General features: G+C 43.2%; 2 protein-coding genes across 18 annotated transcripts in view; one reads left to right on the forward strand and one right to left on the reverse strand.

The window, feature by feature from the left end:
- Erich1 (glutamate-rich 1) overlaps positions 1-18,140 on the forward strand; it is a gene marked incomplete at its 5' end in the record, with an annotated part of 52,793,804 nt that overhangs the window by 8,296,626 nt on the left and 44,479,038 nt on the right.
- LOC134482495 (uncharacterized) overlaps positions 1-18,140 on the reverse strand; it is a 40,885-nt gene that overhangs the window by 17,942 nt on the left and 4,803 nt on the right. For 5 of the 18 annotated variants that reach the window (XR_015639821.1, XR_015639817.1, XR_015639827.1 and 2 more), the window contains exon 1: positions 9,487-9,738. The exons of 3 other annotated variants lie outside the window; for them this stretch is intronic. Coding sequence is in view for 1 of the 15 variants with exons in the window: in XM_087589428.1 (XP_087445554.1) it covers positions 9,487-9,593 (107 nt within the window). In the remaining 14 variants the exon portion in view is untranslated. Of the gene's footprint in view, positions 1-9,486; positions 9,739-11,630; positions 11,733-15,047; positions 15,214-18,140 lie in introns of those variants that run through there. 10 more of the 18 variants (XR_015639830.1, XR_015639826.1, XR_015639834.1 and 7 more) reach the window with 9 other exon arrangements.

Raw genomic sequence — 18,140 nt, forward strand, 5'->3', positions numbered from 1 at the left:
AGACGCAGATGGATCTTGGAGTTCAAGGCCAGTCTGATCTACAGAGTGAGTTCTAGGACAGTCTGGGCTTCACAGAGAAATCTTGTCTTGAAAACCAAACTATACCTAACTATACCAAACCAAACCAAAGCAAACCAAACCAAACCAAACCAAAATGAAAAGAATCATTAGTTCCTCCTTTGGTCATATATATATATGATAACTGATTTATAACCAGGTAAAAGTGCTGGATGCCAAACTTGATTATCTGAGTTTGACCTCTGGGACCTACATAGTAGGAGAAACCAACTCTCTTCTGACTTAGGCATGTGTGCCAGGGTGTGTGCTTATGCACATGAGCATACACATTCACAGAATGTTAATTAAATAAATAATTAAAATATATTCTTCTGTGAGTTAGAGGCTAGCCTTGTCTACAGAGTAAGTTCCAGGATAGCCAAGGCTACACAGAGAAACTCTGTCTCAAAAAACCATATATAAATATATGGTCAAATATATTTCATATTTGGTATATATTTGATAAATATCAAACTCTCTCACACACATGAATGTATGTATATATTCTTGGTTAAAATAGACTGAAGGCTTTTCTTTCTGGGGTTGAAAGGATCCATGAATCCTCTGAAATCACAATATTCCATGTGTGATAGTGTGCAAACATTTTTATGATAAGTGTTATAAGCTACATGTTATCATAAATCTTTGCAGCAATTCCTACCTTAGGTATCATCTGCTTTCCTGCCCAGTGATCTGGGCTGACTCTGTGACTTCCTTCCACCAAGAGAAAAATAAGCATCCTTGAAGTTTTCATTGTCATTCTCTTGGAAAGCTGTCACCACAAAGTAAATTATCTCCAGTTTGACTGCTAGCAACTCAGAAAGATCCCAGAACTAACCACTAACCGAAGAATAACATGGAGGGACTCATGTCCCTACATGCATATGTAGCAGAGGATGGCCTTGTTGGGCACCAATGGGAGGAGAAGCCCTTGGTCCTGTGAATGCTTGTTTCCCCAGTGTAGGGAAATGCCAGGGTGGAAAGGTGGAAGGGAGTGGGTGGGTGGTTAGAGAAGCACCCTCATGAAGGTAGGGGTGGGGGGATGGGATGGGGGTTTGCAGAGGGGAGTCCAGGAAGGGGGACAACATTTGAAATGTAAATAAATAAAATAACCAATAAAAATATAATAAAAATTAAAACAAAAAAATAGGAAAAAAGAAAGAGAAAGAAAGAAAGAAAGATCCCAGAAAAAGCCAAGAAAAGAACCAACCATATAGGCCCATAGTTGTAGAACTGTGAGCAAATTAATGGGAATACATGTGTTATGCAAATTTCTTGAGGTTAGAAATGTTTCCAACTTCCTAGCCCTTGGTCCTGCCAAGACTGAACCTCCAGTGAACAGGATTCTTGGGGGGAGGGCAGTAATGGGGGAAGGATGGGGAGGGGAACACCCATATAGAAGGGGAGGGATAGGGGTTAGGGAGATGTTGGCCTGGAAACCGGGAAAGGGAATAACAATTTAAATGTAAATATGAAATACCCAATTTAATAAAGACAGAGAAAAAAAAAGAAATGTTTCCAACTTCCTATTTGTTTTGGATTTTGAAATATTTTGCATGTGCATAAAGAGGTATCTTGTAGATAAGTCCTCATTTGTGTCTCATATATATGTATATATGAAATGTTTCATATGTAATATACATATATTATACATAGAGCCTGGAGGTAATTTTATTGGCCATGTTTAATGTGCCTACATTTGACTTGCTGTTTTTCATCAAAGGAGGTCAAATGGAATTTTTTACTTACAGCGTCATGTTGGTGCTCAAAAAGGGTTGGATTTTTAAGGCTTGGGCCGCTGGATTCGGGGATGGTTTGGTACACTCTAAGTAACTACTTCAAAGGTTGCTTTGCTTTTATCTGAATCTTAAAGCTTATGAACAACTGAATTTAAATAAGCTGATTTAAAATTTTATGACTTGTCTGTACTCTGTTCATGAGCTACGTCCTAGTTATGATCTAATTAGCAAATCTTAAATTCAAATAGCATTTTAAAGTAAATCCTGGAACTTTTGAATCGCAAACCTTCAAGTCTACCATTCTAAGAATTTTCCTACTTTGCCCTTAAAAAACAAAGATGTGGGGCGGAGTCTGGGAACCTTTCTCATTCTCTGTATTTTTTTTTTCAAAGATTAAAGCAATTTTGTCTGCACATTCTATTAACACTCTGGTTTGTTATTTCCAGACCAATGTTTGGACTTTTTTTAGTTCAGCTGCCATTGGCTCAGAATCCTCCCCTCAGTTCCTTACAAATTCTGCCTGACGACCCCTTGTCTGGTGTACAGAGCAGCTGTAACCTGAGGTGCTCGCCTTGTCTCTTTCGCCTTAGACATCATTCCACAGAGCTACGTGGATGCAGCCGCCTTATGAGCACAGGCTGTCGGAGTCATTTCTCACATATCCCAGGAAAATCTGTTTTGAACTCATGCTCCCCTAACCCCAAATTGTCTTCACTTTGAGACACACCATTTCCCAATATATCTTAGCTCAGTTTCCTGATGGAAGACACTAATCTTTTTGGCTACCTCTTTAGAGGTTTCCCCCATCCCAATTTTTTGCCATTCGAAATGGTAGCATCATTATTTGGCAGAATGTCTCCTTGTCCCTTTGGAATTCCAGAGAAGGGTGTGAAGGTCAGGTTTTTTATGGTTTCCTGAAATTTTCTTAAGCTCCGTCTAACAGTGTGTCTGGCAGTGACGACATCCTTCTGGAATTTTCTGATGGCCAGGTGGCCCTCGTCCAGGTTCCTGTCACTTCTGATTTTTCCATTCAAAGCCTCTTAGTTGGCCAGAATTAGAAGCAGGGTGTTAACCCTCCTCATCACTTCCTCTCCCTTCTGAAAGATGACATTTTCATGTAGGTTAGTGACTGTCAGTCTGGCTACATATTTGAATCACTTGGGGGCACTTAGAAATAACAACAATGACATCTGGAGCCCAACCCAGAGAGATTCTGCTTTAATTAGTAAGGGATCAAGGCTTCCTGCCATTTTCCCCCTTTGTTGTGCTTTTTATTTTTTTTATTTTATTTTTTTTTTGAGGCAGGGACTTGCTATGTAGCCCATGCTGACCTCAACTCTATCCTTTTACCTCAATTTCCCAGTGCTGAGGTTATTTGCAAGGGCCGTGATAAACAACTCAATTTATCTGATTATTTTTGCATTGCTGGGCTGAAACCCAGGGCTGTGTGCCTGCCAGGAACATTCCCTACCACTGAACTACACCCTCACCCCTTAAGAAAAAGAAAATAGAGATATTGTCAAGTGCAGTCAAAGTGGAGAACACTAATTGAGGAAAGCACGAATTTATCAGATGTTCTGAATTTAGAAAATAAGACAGATGTCTGAATAGTCAAAGCCTCCATCATTAAGATTTTTTGAAAATGCCTCTCCTCTAGTCCATTAAACTTTAACACAAGTAATCTAGTTGTAGCATGTCTAAACAAGATAATGGCAAGCAGAACCATGGTGTTATTTTCTGGTTGTTGATATGAATCTTTACACAGCTCTAACATCTTTAAACAAGATGGCGCCAAACAGTCAAAGCCCTTGGAAACAATCATAAAACATGGAATTAGTTATTGAAATTCTAAATAACAAGGAACGGTATTTCTCTTGAGACTTTTCTTATTAATTGGGACACAAATTTGACAAAGGAAGTAAATACACGGAAACAATTGTTCTCCCTACTGTAGTGCGCTTTCAGGCCATTAGTTCTGTATTGGCTAGGAAGCAATTGCTATGTCAAATATACTCAATGTGTAAAAATTATTTCTTATCACATATCACAGTTGACACACAACAGAAATACTTAAAGTTTTGCATTCTAATTATTACCATTAATATGTTGTGAATGTGTGTCTTCATGTTCATGGATTTGATAGTTATTTTATAGATCCTTATGTCTCCGACTTCATTAATGAAATAATGCTCTAATCTGGGAAATTATTTAGTATAAAGCTAATGAATTTATTTGCCCCCCTTCTTCTTCTGCCTTCTACTATAAGAAGACACAGAACAGAAACACTATTGAGATGCCGGCATCATACTATTGGACTTTCAAATCTCCAATATCATAAGACAAGTGAATTCCTAATTTTTATAAATTATCCAATCTATAGCATTTGTCTATAGCAAGACAAAGCAGATTAGGGAGATGGTTAAGTAAGCAAATTCAGTTTCCCATAAGGCTACTTTTTTTTTTAAGATGTATTTATTATATTTATGCGAGTACACTGTCACTGTCTTCAGACACACCAGAAGAGGGCATCAGATCTCATTACAGATGATTGTGAGCCACCATGTGGTTGCTGGGATTTGAACTCAGGACCTCTGGAAGAGCAGTCAGTGCTCTTAACCTCTGAGCCATCTCTCCAGCCCCCCTCCTCCCAATAAGGCTACTTTTATCTGCTCTCAGAAGACCTTCTTTCTGGTCAGTGGCAGAGCTGATTTTGATATCATTCTCAAAGGCAGAATGCATGTTGGCTAAGCAGACAGTGAGGAGCAAACAGAAAGTGGCTCCTACAGTCACATGACTTGAAACGAGAAGCTTGTAAGGGATCTTGAAGAAGGTTTCGCTGAGTTTGGCATGAGTCAACACATTTGGGGAAGCATCAAGTACGACTCAGTTGTTTTGTCTGTGTCACTGGACATGATGTGGATGCAGGAAGAAGTTTCATTAGATACTATACTTGATATTAGCCAAAAGGCCGAGAAGGGATAGAAGTTGCATTAGAGATGGCCAAGGAAGAGCTCAAATGTGGGATTTTCCTGGATGCTCACTCAGGAAAGTCAGGCAGCAGAGAGTTCTAAAACTCAAGTCATAAGCTGCCTTGAGTTGGCTATGGAGGAACTGCTGCTTGGGGCAGCTGAAGTCCAAAGCTGGGACCTGTAGGAATCTACAAACACCGACAGACAGGGGAAGGGACATTCTCACATTAAAGCACAGCAACTGCTTTCAGTCAAGCAGGGGGCCCTTTTGGAATCACAAGCATTCTGTCAATAATTTAGTTTTGCAGTATGGTTTCATCTGACTTTCAGTAGAATGCACATGTAAAGAAATGGTGTCAAATAACATTAAAGGGTGTGTTTTAGAATTGTGTTCACTAAGAGGGCGAGTGTTCATTCTCCAACTCTAACTCATGCCATCTTGAGCTAGGATCACGGACTTTTGAAAACAGTGCATAAGAAGATGACAAAATGAACAAAGAACTGACAGAGCTGAGAGCAGGGTAAAGACATTTGATAGAGGGTTTCCCAAGCTGAGAGGTTTAACCTAGACTGAGTGTTATTTTAACACCTTGTTGATTTTTTTCAGATAGACATTGCCTAACTGAACAAAAATATTTCATCATCTTTTCTCACATACCAGCACCAAAAGCAACACCTATTTTTGCTCTGTATTAGAGTAACAATCATAGATTCACGTATGAGTTCATAAAAGATTATTTTTTAAAGTTCAGGTTACATTCCTGCTGCTTGGAAAATTATTTCCTTCCTTTGTTTCCTCTTCTTCCACCTCCTTTTTCTTCTCCTTTTCTTCCTCCTCCTTCTCTTCCTCCTCCTGTTATTTGTGACATGGTTTCTTCTGTGTAGTTAGCCTGGCTGTCCTGGAACTCACTCTGTAGACAAAGCTAACCTTTAATTCTGAGATCCACCTGCCTTTTTTTTTTCTATTTTTCGGGGCTGGGGACAGAACCCAGGGCCTTGCGCTTGCTAGGCAAGCGCTCTACCACTGAGCTAAATCCCCAACCCCCTGCCTTTGCCTCCCAAGTAATGGCATTAAAGGCAGGAACCAGCACACCACCACACCACCAACAGGTTCCTTTGTTCTTATCTTTTTCTGCCTCTGCCTCCTTTATTATGCTGACACTTCAATCCAGGTCCTTGTTGCCTAAAAAGCACACACTGAACAACATGCCCTAAATTCTTCTTTAACAGCCTTGTTGACTTTTTGGAGAAATGAAAAAACAATCCCCATTGCTTCAGAGAAAGGTGTAGATATTATCTATGTATTTATACATTATATAATTATAGGAATTCTAGTACTAGTTATGAGTGGTTGAAAATAGATTACATATCCAAGTCTTGGTTGGTGGTGAAGCTCAGAATTGAGTACCTGCATAAATTGAATGTTGCCCTGTGTTTGAAGTTCTTATCATTGAAACCAAAGTATCTCCTCTATAAATAGTTTGCTATAAGGAGAAAAATCCATGCTCATCCTGAGGTGTATGTCCCAAACTGTCTTTTTTGGTTTCTCCCCTCAGCAATGCAGGACAAAGGAAAGAGCATACTGAGCACGTCCAGGAGTTGTTAGTGGTTGGGCAAGCCATACAATCTATCTGCAGACTTCATTCTAAAATAGTAGGCATTCCTACTTGGGAACAATCCAGCTAGGATTGCACAAATGCTGGGGTCAAAAGGAGAAGCTCTTGTACTTCCTCATCTGTATTGAGTTGATGTGAATTCATTTAAGATGTCAACCTGGATTTAGATAAAAAACATGCTTGAAAAACAATACTGCTTGGTAAAGAAAGAGGTTAATGAGGAAAATGCAGTCCCTACTCGATGCTGTCGGAACGCAGAGCCACAGTTATTTGCATGTGCGGTATCTGTAAAAGGTCCAAGGAATTTTGTTTTGGGTTTGTTTGAATTGTTTATAATGTATTCTTTTTGTTCCATCCACTAACAATTCCAAGAAATGATGGAAATCAAAAGACAGAAAAATATAAATGAATTTGGGTTCTAAGAAAATTACTAGTTGCATCATCTACTCTAGCCACAGTTCATAAAGCAGGTGATTATGGGGACAATAAGGGAAAAGAAATGTCATTAAATCAATAAAAAGCCTTTGACTCTTGCCAACTCTGAAATAGCGCCTGGAAGTCTGACACTTCAAAATAGTCCATGCCAATTTTTGCAACAATATTTTGCCAATAATGATGCTCATTTCATGGACTTGGTTTAGATAGTCCAGGCTACTGAACATGAAACAAACTGGATAATTTTTTTGAGGCTGTTACATTTTATTAAATAATACCCAGAGTGTCAAATAAAACAAATCTATTCTTTTAAAAGTAATCCTGGAAAGGTCAACAACTTTTCAACAGATGAATTTCTCATCTCACTTTGAGAGTAATTTCCTCACACACTTCAGGTTCAAGAAACGCTTCATTAAGAGCAGCGATTTCACAACGACCCCGTTTGTCTCTGAGGCTCAGCAGCCAGAGCAGAGCCCAGCACTAGGAAGCCACAGGAGCCAGGCCTTGGGAGCCAGGACATCTTGGCAGAAAGTCAGCAGCATTCATGCGCCGCCCACAGCTCCCATTTCCTATAGAGTGGCTGTCCCTCTGCAGCACAGTGGTAAATATTATCTTCATGTAACAGAGTTGCCATTGATTAAGCTTCCATTGCACTATCTTGATTTGACTCTCCCCCTAGGCTTTAAAATACGCAAAACTAAACAGGAGACAAAAATGAACAGTTTATGATGTGTTAAGATTTATATTTCTGGTGTGTTCATTTAGATACATAGAGTGATAAAATTCTACTGTACCCAAATCCCTCTGGAAGCCTTCATTCCCCTCCATTGAAGTTTTCCAGTGCACAGGACTTGCTGTTAGCTTTAGCACGAGATGAGTATGGAAGGATTCAGGAACACTTTCATCCTGCCCTGTTAATCACATCTTCTTAAGAGGATAAATGGCATTGGTTCTGAATGTCTGTTCCTTGGACCAGCCTTAGCATTACTTGAGAAGTTATAAGAAATGCAGATTCTTAAGCTCTGCCTCAGACCTATTGATTCAGAAATGAGAGCTCTGGGTTTGTTTTTGTTTTGTTGTTTTCTTTTGTTTTGCTTTTTACCATATATTTAGTCTCTAGGGAGTGTATGTGCCATGCCATGAGGCAGATCACATTGATTGAACAGGATAATAGACTAGGTGAAAAACTCCTTTATCCACTGTGTCCACGAATCAATCCCCAGCCATTTAGGCGATTCTGTTATCTTCTAACTCTTAGAAGCATATGCTACTAGGAAAAATGCATTCCTGGAATACTAGAAAAGTAGCAATGATGCCTTTTAGGTTGGTAGCAGGGGGGAACCAGCATATTCCTCAAGTCAGAACACTAGGACCCTAAAATGGAGTCCGTGGGCAGTGTGCTCCTCTTGACCAAGACCATACATGAGTCTCCTTTCCCCCCAGCTAAGGGAATGGTACAGGAACCCGAAACCATTTGCTTCGAACATTTGCAGGGTAAGAGAGACACAGAAGGCCACACCCAATTTGAGTCTTAGCTTAGCCAGGCAACCTCAGCATCTGGAATGTGCTAAGCTGGGAAAGGGCTGCCATTCTCAAGGTCAAGTCTAGAAGGGCAACTCCCAGAAAAGAGTAGATGTGTTTTAATCAGCGCCCTGGGATTTGAGCAATGGGAACAGTACCTGCTTCTCCACACGGAAGCAGAGGGGCTGAAGGAGCAGTAGAAACAGTCTTCACCCTTGTAGAGCAGACAGTCTCTGAAGTACTAGCTCACATGGCCCGCAGCCATTCTACCAGCAGCTAAGACCCTAGTATCTTTTGCAAAATTTCTGACATCAGCTATTTCTCCTTACAATATTGATTTCAAGATGGACAAATAGTTGTCAACGTTTGTTTTGAAAACCACTGCTCTAAAAAAGAAAGAAAGGAAGAAAGACATAGCTCCAAAGTGCGCACTGCAGTAAACCCATGACCAGCAGTATTGTTTTTCAAAAATCAACAACACATGTCCTTATTAATGTTGCTGAGTGCTTTATGTGTTGGTGTATGTTTTTCTGTCATTTAAATTAAAATCCTAAGATAGCTATAGACCATACGCCAATTCTATTCCCACAACATTCCAATGCATTTAAAAATGACTTTTATTAAGTTTATCTTAATTTCAGATTTCATGATTGTCTATAGTTGCAATGTCCAAATGTCATGACAACACTAATAATTACTTTCAAAATTTCACAAGCATTTTCACTCAGTGCAATTTGTTTTAAATCAAATTAATCGACATAAGTGTTTAATGATGGTGTTTCTCCCCTATTCCTGTCAATTTACAATGTTCGAAGACTGGAAACACTACAATTTTTTTAAATGGTGTTTGGAAAAGAAATGTGTGCACTTTAGAAAGATGCAGCTCTTCAGATGTGTGAAAGAACCTGAAACTCCTCCTTCTGAAGCTGGAAGATCTCTTCTTTATAAACATGCACGTATTGCCAGGTAAACCACCACACAAGACACTAGGAGACACGCTCCTGCACCCACTTGGAATGTGCACACCGAGTGCGCGTGCCGCCAACCCCCCCCCCCCCCATGTCATCTGCAGCCCAGACAGACTCAGGACGCTGGCAGATGGCAACCGGCCCTAACCTCTCCTCGCTCTCTTCCCAAATCAAAACCCACCGTAAACACCACGAAGAGCCAGGAAACCTCACGGCTTTAATCATTTCCTTTCCCCGAGTTCCATGTGGCACACAGGACACTCCGCTTTCCTTTGGGCTTGTCGGCATCTTCCGAGGGGTGTGGGAGAAGAAAAAAGGGAAAAGCCAGCCCGTGTCTGCAGAGGTGGGCAGAAAGCTCCCGCCCCAGTCGTGAGGGTCCACCCGCCCCCTCTCTCTTTAAGCCAGCCCTGGAGCCCTCCGCTACTGAGTGAACGACTTGTGAGTTGGCGCCATCTGGCTTTTTAAAGAAGAACACAAGGCGGGAGGTAGAGGTGGAAAAGGGCGGGCTCCTTCCTTCCCAGTACCAGCATCAGCAGGCGACCAGGGATAAGCTGGGTCGCTCTTCGCCCTCTCCTCTCCACAAAGCCGGTGCTCGCAGCCGGACCTCTTAACCCAACGACATCCACCTATGCACGAGGCATGTCAGTCTGCTGGAGAGCTACCCCCTCCACGACCCCAGCCCCCACCACATATTACACATTGTGAGTAGTGCAAAGGCATTATAAGAAGTAAAGCGCCACATAACATAAAGTGTGGACATCTACACCATTCTGCGGAGCCAAGAGGGGACAGGGGAAAGGGCATCCCAGGGTTATGATCCTACATTACTTTCCACTCAGTTCCCACTGTGAAAAAGAACCAGGCTAAAGGAATCCCCCCCCCCCACCTCCATGCTCTCCAACCTGGTACCTTGTTAATTCATGAATGTAATGGGCATAATGCTTGCCCTAATTGTTCCAAGAGACTAGTGAGGAATTTAAACGAAAAGCTTGATCCCTCCCCTTCGGTGATTTGTTATAGCAGGAAGGTTTACTAAGTCATAGAGAAATGGTAACTGATCTTTATTAGCTGACTAGTGCCTTATAAATTAGCAGTTTGTGTTTAAGCAGATGGATGAAACAGTCTCACAGAGCGACAGCTAGAGATGGCAGAGACTGCTCTATCTAAAGTGTGGAATAGGAATCAGAAAGGAGTTATCATATAAAACTAAATTGGTAGAGTGCTTGCCTCACATGCCCTGGGCCCTGGGGTCAACCCTTACCACCAAGAAAAGGGGAAAGAAAGGAATTATGATGGGTTCTTAAAAAAAAAAAGCCTGCTGCCTTTTAAAAGGTAGGGTTTAGAAGGAAACGTTGGGTGCTTTTTTTGTTGTTGTTTGCTTGTTTGTTTTTCAACCCATTGTATAGAATGCTAGAAATACATACACAGAGGTAAATAATATGTGTACACTAAGTACAGGTGTGATGATGAATACACACAAGAGAAATATGTATCTGCAGTCATCGTAATGTCACACATACATTGCTAATTAATTAACAAAGACTTCTGCAATCAGATTTCATTTAGAAAAACAATGTTAGGGGCTGTTGTCAATTGCACACACATTTTACCCACAGGAAAACCAAGGTTCAGGAAAATTGCTTCCCTCAAATGTTGATGGTAAACTAAAGCTACACAACTGTGAGCATCATCCTACTCAGCAAGCGTGTGATGAATACCTACTCGGTACCTGGCACCAAACAAAAAGAAATATTCTACTACCCTCAAGCAACTTTCCTTGAGAAATGACACACCCCTGAGTCTTAGTGTAGGATTTCCAGGAGAGGCAGGCTGACTCTTGAAACAGAATAAAGTCTGATGCAGGAGGGAAGTGTGAGAGGCAAATGCACACAGAGGCAAGAAGCCAGAGAAAGGCAAGAGGCACTCAGGCAAGAGAAGCCAGAGAAAGGCAAGAGACACAGAGAGGCAAGATGCACAGAGACACACAGAGAGGCAAGAGGAACCAGAGAAAGACAAGATGCACAGAGGCAAGAGGAACCAGGCAAAGCTAAGTGACAGGTCCTGAGTTTTGCTCTCATCCTTTCAACAGTCAGTTCTCCTATGGCCAGTGTAAGCAGCCAGTCTGCCCTCCTAATAGCAGGGCTTTTAACATCTGTCATTCTAGGACAACATCTGCCAGTGGCTCTTGGGACTGGGCAACTCATCCACATTTTATGGTCTCTGATGAAGAGAGTCCATGAAACCTGGTCCTACTTAGGTCCTTTCAGCTTCTAAGTCATCCACAGAAATGACTAAAGGGAAAGAACTTCAGAGCAGGGAAGATACCTGACCCTGTGCATCCCAACTGCTCCTTGACACAGTTTGGATTCCAGTCAAGCAGCATGAATCCTGCTTAGTGAAGGTCAGCGAGGGCAAAAGAGGAAGCTTGAAGGCAGTCCCCTGAATCATGCTCTCACAGAAGATAGTCCCCCAGTGCAAGCAAGAGAGCTTTATGATGTCATCCTCATGGTGAGTCAACCTTGCTAGCTCCTCCAATTGCCCCCACTATTGTAATTTGGGGGTTGGTTGTGTGTTGAGAAGCATCAGTTGAATATTATTACGAATGGTGTGTTACTTACTTTCCCTCCTTATTTGACTTGACTGGTGATTTTTATCTTTTTTATCTAGGACTTCAGTTTAAAAAAATATATTTGCTGCTGTACTTCTCACCAGGGAACCCATAACTTTGTTCAAAGGTTTTGAATTACACAGCAGAGCTAGTATCTTTAAAGAAATACCATTCTAGCTGGGTACGGTAGCACACACCTTTAATCCCAGTACTCCAGAAGGCAGAGGATGTCTGTGAGGTCTGTGTATAGACCTATGAGCCTGGTTTATACAGTGAAACACTCACTGTCTCAAAATGAAACACACACACATAACACACACCACACACACACACACACAGTGACACAGAGAGAAGGGAAGAAGAAAATGAAGAAAATTAATAATAGTAGTAATAAAAAGAGGAAGAGGAAGAGAGGAGGAGAGGGAGGAGGGTGAAGAGGGGGAGGAGGGGGAGGAGGGGGAGGAGGAAGAAGATGACGATGACCCAAGTGCTGGCACTGTGGTTGATTTCTGCTTTAAGTTCATGCTCCTGAATCAAAAACATTACATTCTGTACCTATTATTTATAACCTGAAATAGAAAGTCATGTAAGGCCTATAGATTATTGGAGTGGCAGGGAGAGGTAGCCAGAGATGTCACCTATGCTGACATAAGCTTACTACAGAGACTAGTAGGCCCCATATCTGTAATAAATTTCTGGAAAGAGTGTGATACCGTGTAGGAAGCCAACCTGGGATTTCCAGCCAGGTGACCTGAGGAAGCTTCTTTGGGCCCTGCATCTCATCTGTGGGATAAGGGGCTAAGGCACTCCTAAAATCCATTCTCAAGCTCTACCTTCCACCAGATGTGAGCATAAGGTTGATTAAATGTTGATAAATAAAGAGAAAATGGGGCGAGAATTCTGGTTTATGGGTCAAAGTTCATCTAGATTTAAAATTAATTTTTATATTTAAGGGCATATATATATATTTTTATATGTTTTTACATGTATACTTATATATACAGACCAGATCAAAACTGGGAGAAAGTGGCTGGCTTTTGAATACAGTAGGTTGGTGGCAAGTGGGTCTGAAGTACAGGTTTTGGAAGTGCTGGCATGGTAATGTGCCCCCTGGCTCTGTGTATATCTTCTATGCTGCTAGAGAGCTGGAAGATTTGATAAGATTCGTGGTTAATCAGCTCCATGTGTGCCATGCTTCCTTCTCCACCACCATCAATATTGTGTTAGAAAAAGCTGCATGTTCTGGCGACAGCATGAATCTTCTTTAAAATGGGAGCCCTAAGAACCCACCCCTGCCTTTAATACTAACTCTGCATGTAAATTCGCTGAAGGATAATATCCTGAGATCGTTTTCTCAGAGGTGTTGAAAGCAGATCATTTAATAGAAGGGGCTAAGGGAGAGGAAGCTATCTGATGTCTCCCACCAGGTTGCTGTGGGATGGTGAGACCTGCTCTTAGTCAGCAGGGGGAAGGAGGCTGTTTCCACCTCCACCCTAGCAATGTGCCCTGGGTGGACCATTGCCTTTTGGGGTCTTAGCTTCTGCAAGAAAAGTCAGAAATTGAAGTAGTTGAGTTTAATGAATCTTATTGTTCTGGGGTTTTACTTGACCCAATTCCTGAAGCAATGTACCTGAACTTCTAGCCAACTATCTGCTTCTGTCTGCTGGATAACTTAGGAAAGAAGGAAGGAAGGAAGGAAGGAAGGAAGGAAGGAAGGAAGGAAGGAAGGAAAAAGGAGGGAGGGAGGAAGGAAGAAGGGAGGAAGAAGGGAGGAAGGAAGGAAGAAGGGAGGAAGGAAGAAGGGAGGAAGGAAGAAGGGAAGAAAGGTGGGGTAGGGGAGGGAGGGAGGGAAAAAAGGGGGAGGGAGGGAAGGAAAGAAGGTAGGAAGTTGGACTAGTTATCTAGAAAATAGTTTCAAAAGGTTTTGAACTGATACTGCTTAGACAAAAATTGAAAAGAGTATTGACAGATGACTGTCTTCATTTGGTCAATTCGGCTGTCATTGGATAAATAGGAAACATTTTCCACGGTGAGAGCCATGAGCTAAGATAAGAGGCACTGCTGGTGAATTTTAACCTCATTTTAAAAAGTGGTTTCCAACAGGAAAGTGTGCATCTGCAGGAAAGGGGCACGTGTTTTAGCAGATATAAATCTGACGATGCACTTACTCTGCCACAGTCCCTTCTGGGTCCTGGTCAACTCAAACCTCTCCACCTTGTCTGGAGAGCGGGTCCACTCAAAGCCCCTTCTTACTTGAGATTTTGTTCCCGAAATGCTTTGGGATAGCCCTAGCTGCCTCACGTGAAGGCAAACCGATCTAGGTAACCTGAGCCTGCGGTTCTCTCCCATCTGGGGAGGAAAAAAGTGGGGGGTGGGAGATTGGAAGAAAAGAGAAAAATACTGAGAAACATGTTTTGGCAGACAAGGCCTTCGGAGACTACCATGTGCGCTCCATATTGAGCAAGCCCAGGTCTTTGAAGTTTTTCTGAATGTAAAGGCATTATTCTTTCTCAAACTGCGGCTAAGTAGTACAGACATTAAAACAATGAGGCCAGAAGGCGCAGACGTGGGACTAAGTGTTTAATTCGTCCTTCACCCAATTGTCTGCCACCAGTTAGATCCCCAGTTTGTACCCAGGCAGGGTTGCCAACCCCGCACACCCTCTTCAGACTCAGGTTTGTCTGGGTCCTAGAACACCTAAGCGTCAAGTTCAGAAGTGCTTTTCCAAACGCTGTGAGAAAACAGCCCAGATGTTTCCTGTGCTACGGAAAGCAGCTCAGATTGGAGCTGAAACATTTTTCTTACAACTTTGCGGGTAGAGGGTCACGGTGCTGCTAGGCACCGGTGAGCCAGGTTCCTCAGGGAGCTGAAGGGTGTGCCTCAGCCTCTGCGTGCCCAACACTCACAGGAAGCTTCCCACAGAGATGCAGACGGAGGGAGGGCGTACAGGTGACATTTTATTATGTGTGGAATTATGAATCCCATCTGAGGATCTCTAATACATCTACTCTATAATCTATGGTGCGTTTTTAGTTATCGAGCTCCTATTATAAAGTATTCCACGTGCCTCCTTCTGCCCCACTGCAGGACAGACCAAGACAGCTTAAGTAAAATGAAGGACTAACTCCACTCACGGTTGCACCAGGGACCCGAGGTTTCCCTTCTCTCAATCAGCCGGTATGGATTCCAGAGGTGGGTGGGACAAGAGGAGATGAGGATCACAAACACAGAACACTGGTCCCAGGTGACCTGAGGCTTTACGGCTGAGGTGGCCAATGTCTCCCTCCTACAGAGGAGACTGGCCAGCTCCAGGTGCTTCCGGGTCTCAGCAAGCACTTCCGGGCTGTGTGCATCTTCCCGCTTAGAAAAAGTGTGGTTGGATTACCAAAGTAAAAGACTTTGCTTCTAAAGGGCTTGGTGGCACAACACTGTCCAGGTGGGCAACACCAGAACATCCTTTAATTCAGAAGCTCCACAACTCAGGGAGCTGCGCAGCCAGGAGACTGCCTCAGACTTCTTGTAGCAGCTACTGTCCTCATTGGGGGCTTATCTTAGACTGTCCTGCCACAGAGTAAATTCAGTGGACCGAAGATGAATGGGTTTTCTACACACGGGTCTCTGCAGATGTTCCTAGATATCTGGATTATGCTTGTACTTCGGCCCATTGGCCCTGCTCCCCCTGACCTTTTGGGGTCCAGAAATGCACATAAGGGTCAAAGTAATGTCCTACCAGTTAAACCAGTCAGCTAGAGCTAACTCCTTCCATATTAGGTGTGAGTTGCTTAGGGGAAACTGGGGTTTGGGGAGGCATTGCGTGGAAGGTAGGAGAGGGTCCTCCTGAGATGCTCTCCGTTCTCATATGAGACTAGGAAATGAACTATACAAACATTGGTGGGTCCTCGTGGGCCTCTGCTTTTGTTTCCTCAACAATAACAAGTTGCCCCTTCTTCCTCAGAACTCCCATGGGCCAAGGCCAATAAGGATCATCTTTGTAGCCTATCCTGTGCTCAGATCTTTGTCAGGCCTTTAGGGGAACAAAGTCAGTTTCCTAGTGCTTGAGACTGGCCCAGGCACCCACTAACATTATTTTTCCTGTGATGCTTTTTTCTGGACCAAATCAAAGGCACATAGAGAATGCACGCACCAGAGGCCTAGACTCCCAGCTTGCCTTTCTCTTTCTGACCCCTCTTCGACCCAGCTTCCTATGCAGGAGGAGAATGGATGAGGAAACTATCAGCCCAGGTGAGCATGGGAGCCATTGTCTGGTGAACTGAAGGAAGGTAAATCATCTCCAAATGCAACCAGCCAGATGCTGGTAGAAGCTGGGAAGAGGATCCCCAAGTTGGCAGACAGCACACCGGGTGGGGAGGTATGGGAATTTGGAGCATGGAGTCAGAAGTTTGGGCAGCTGTTAGATAACATCCTGATCTGCAATAAAGTTCACATGACCAAAAAGATGTTTTCCATGTTCTGTTGTCCGCTTCCTTTCCTCACTCTCTTTGAGACTTACATGTTTAGATTTTACCCAGTCCTGGCTGAATGGTGGGTACTGACCAGATGTGGACCTAGGTCCTTGAGGCTATGACTGTTCATCGGCAGGGGCAGTTGCAAACCTCCTGGTGGTTGTCTTCTCAGGCAAATATCACCAACCCCCCCACCCCGTCCCCAAAATAGGGAATCCTGGCCGTTCATTTTCTATCTAACCTTCAGCCTGTGGTTCCTGACCCTCCACAAACCATCTAAAGTTTAAAACAGGAAAAAAAAATCTATGTAAAGTTCCAGGCGGCTTCCTAGACCGGCGCCTTCTGGCTGCAGCAGTCATGTTGCTGGAATCATGCATAATTAGGGTCTGACCACTATGGAAATATAAACAAGATGTTTACTTTCCTTACCAAGAGAAAAAAAAATGAAAAGGAGGCCTGGTGTTCAAAGCGGGACGCCTTATGAAGCAGCGCACATCTAAAGGGCACAGTACCTGTGGAATTAAACTATTCCAGGACTGAGGACTGAGCCTCAATTCTAGGGGTTGCCACTTAGCCTGCATTTCTGGGTGCAGCTTTGGAATCTCTCGAGGGTAACGTGTGTCCCTACTTGATTCCTGTGGCCAGCTCAGCTCCAGGTCTCTCCGATCTCTAGTCATGGATTTGAAACTGTCCGGGAAAACAGGCAGAGAAGAGAGATCTGTGCATCCAACCCCCATGAAACACCCTTTGGTGGGGGACCAGGATGAGGACTTCCTTGAAGATCAAACCTTACCCAGTAAGATTGGGAAATGCATTTGCAAGCATATTTGAGAATGCGCTAGTGAGGTCCCAGGGGAGGACTATAATTCATAGTCAAGGGTCTGGGGGCAAGGGAGTGGAGTCAGGGGGAACTGTGGGTCTTGCATGCCACACCCTAATACAGGATTCAAGATTTTATCTGAAGACTCGAAGAAACTGAACAGCCGTGAGAATAGGCAGTCAAGAGGCAGCAATTTAATGCTGCTGTTTTGTAAAAATAGACAAAGAAGCCACGAATCCGTCCGAAGCCAAGACCCAACCCCAACCACATCCATCCACAGCCGCCCAGTCGGATGAGTGACTTTTAGAGAAGTAACCAGTTTTACAAGAATGGCGAATCTGTCCACACTCCCGACGGCTTTTCGGACAGTACCATTATTAGTAGAGATTTACGCTAAATCTGCTGCGGAAGAAAAAAAAAAACACGCAGTAATATGTTTTCTGAAGCATACCAGAAGTATCTTCAACAGTGTGTTGCAGCGTAGACTAATAGTTCAAGTAATTACCTTCCACAGCGCAGACTGCAAACCCCAGAGAGCAGAGCCCACCAGTGAGCATCAACTCTCTTACACCCGGAGGAGGCTGAGAGGGAGCTGTGATTCCCGACTCACAACCTTGCCAGAGTCAGGATCTGCAACTGTTTTACTCGTTTTGGATCCTTTCTTCGGGGACTTGGCTTAAGAAATCTCTCTGGTCATTAATACATTCAATAAGATCATTCTGGCTCAGATCATCCCAGTAGCCAGCAGCCCAGAGGCTCTGTTGGGAGGGCAGTGGCTCTGTCTGCTCCTGCGTACCCCGAGGGGAGTGCCTAGACTGGACTGCAGGCTTTCTACTGCCAACGATAGAGAGCCCGCGGGAGTCTGCAAATGTGCAGTTCCCAGGAAAACTAACCTAACCTAACCTAACCTAACCTAACCTAACCTAACCTAACCTAACCTAACC

This window comes from Rattus norvegicus, chromosome 16 (genome assembly GCF_021556685.1).
Source record: "Rattus norvegicus strain SHRSP/BbbUtx chromosome 16, alternate assembly SHRSP_T2T, whole genome shotgun sequence".
Lineage (NCBI taxonomy): Eukaryota > Metazoa > Chordata > Mammalia > Rodentia > Muridae > Rattus > Rattus norvegicus.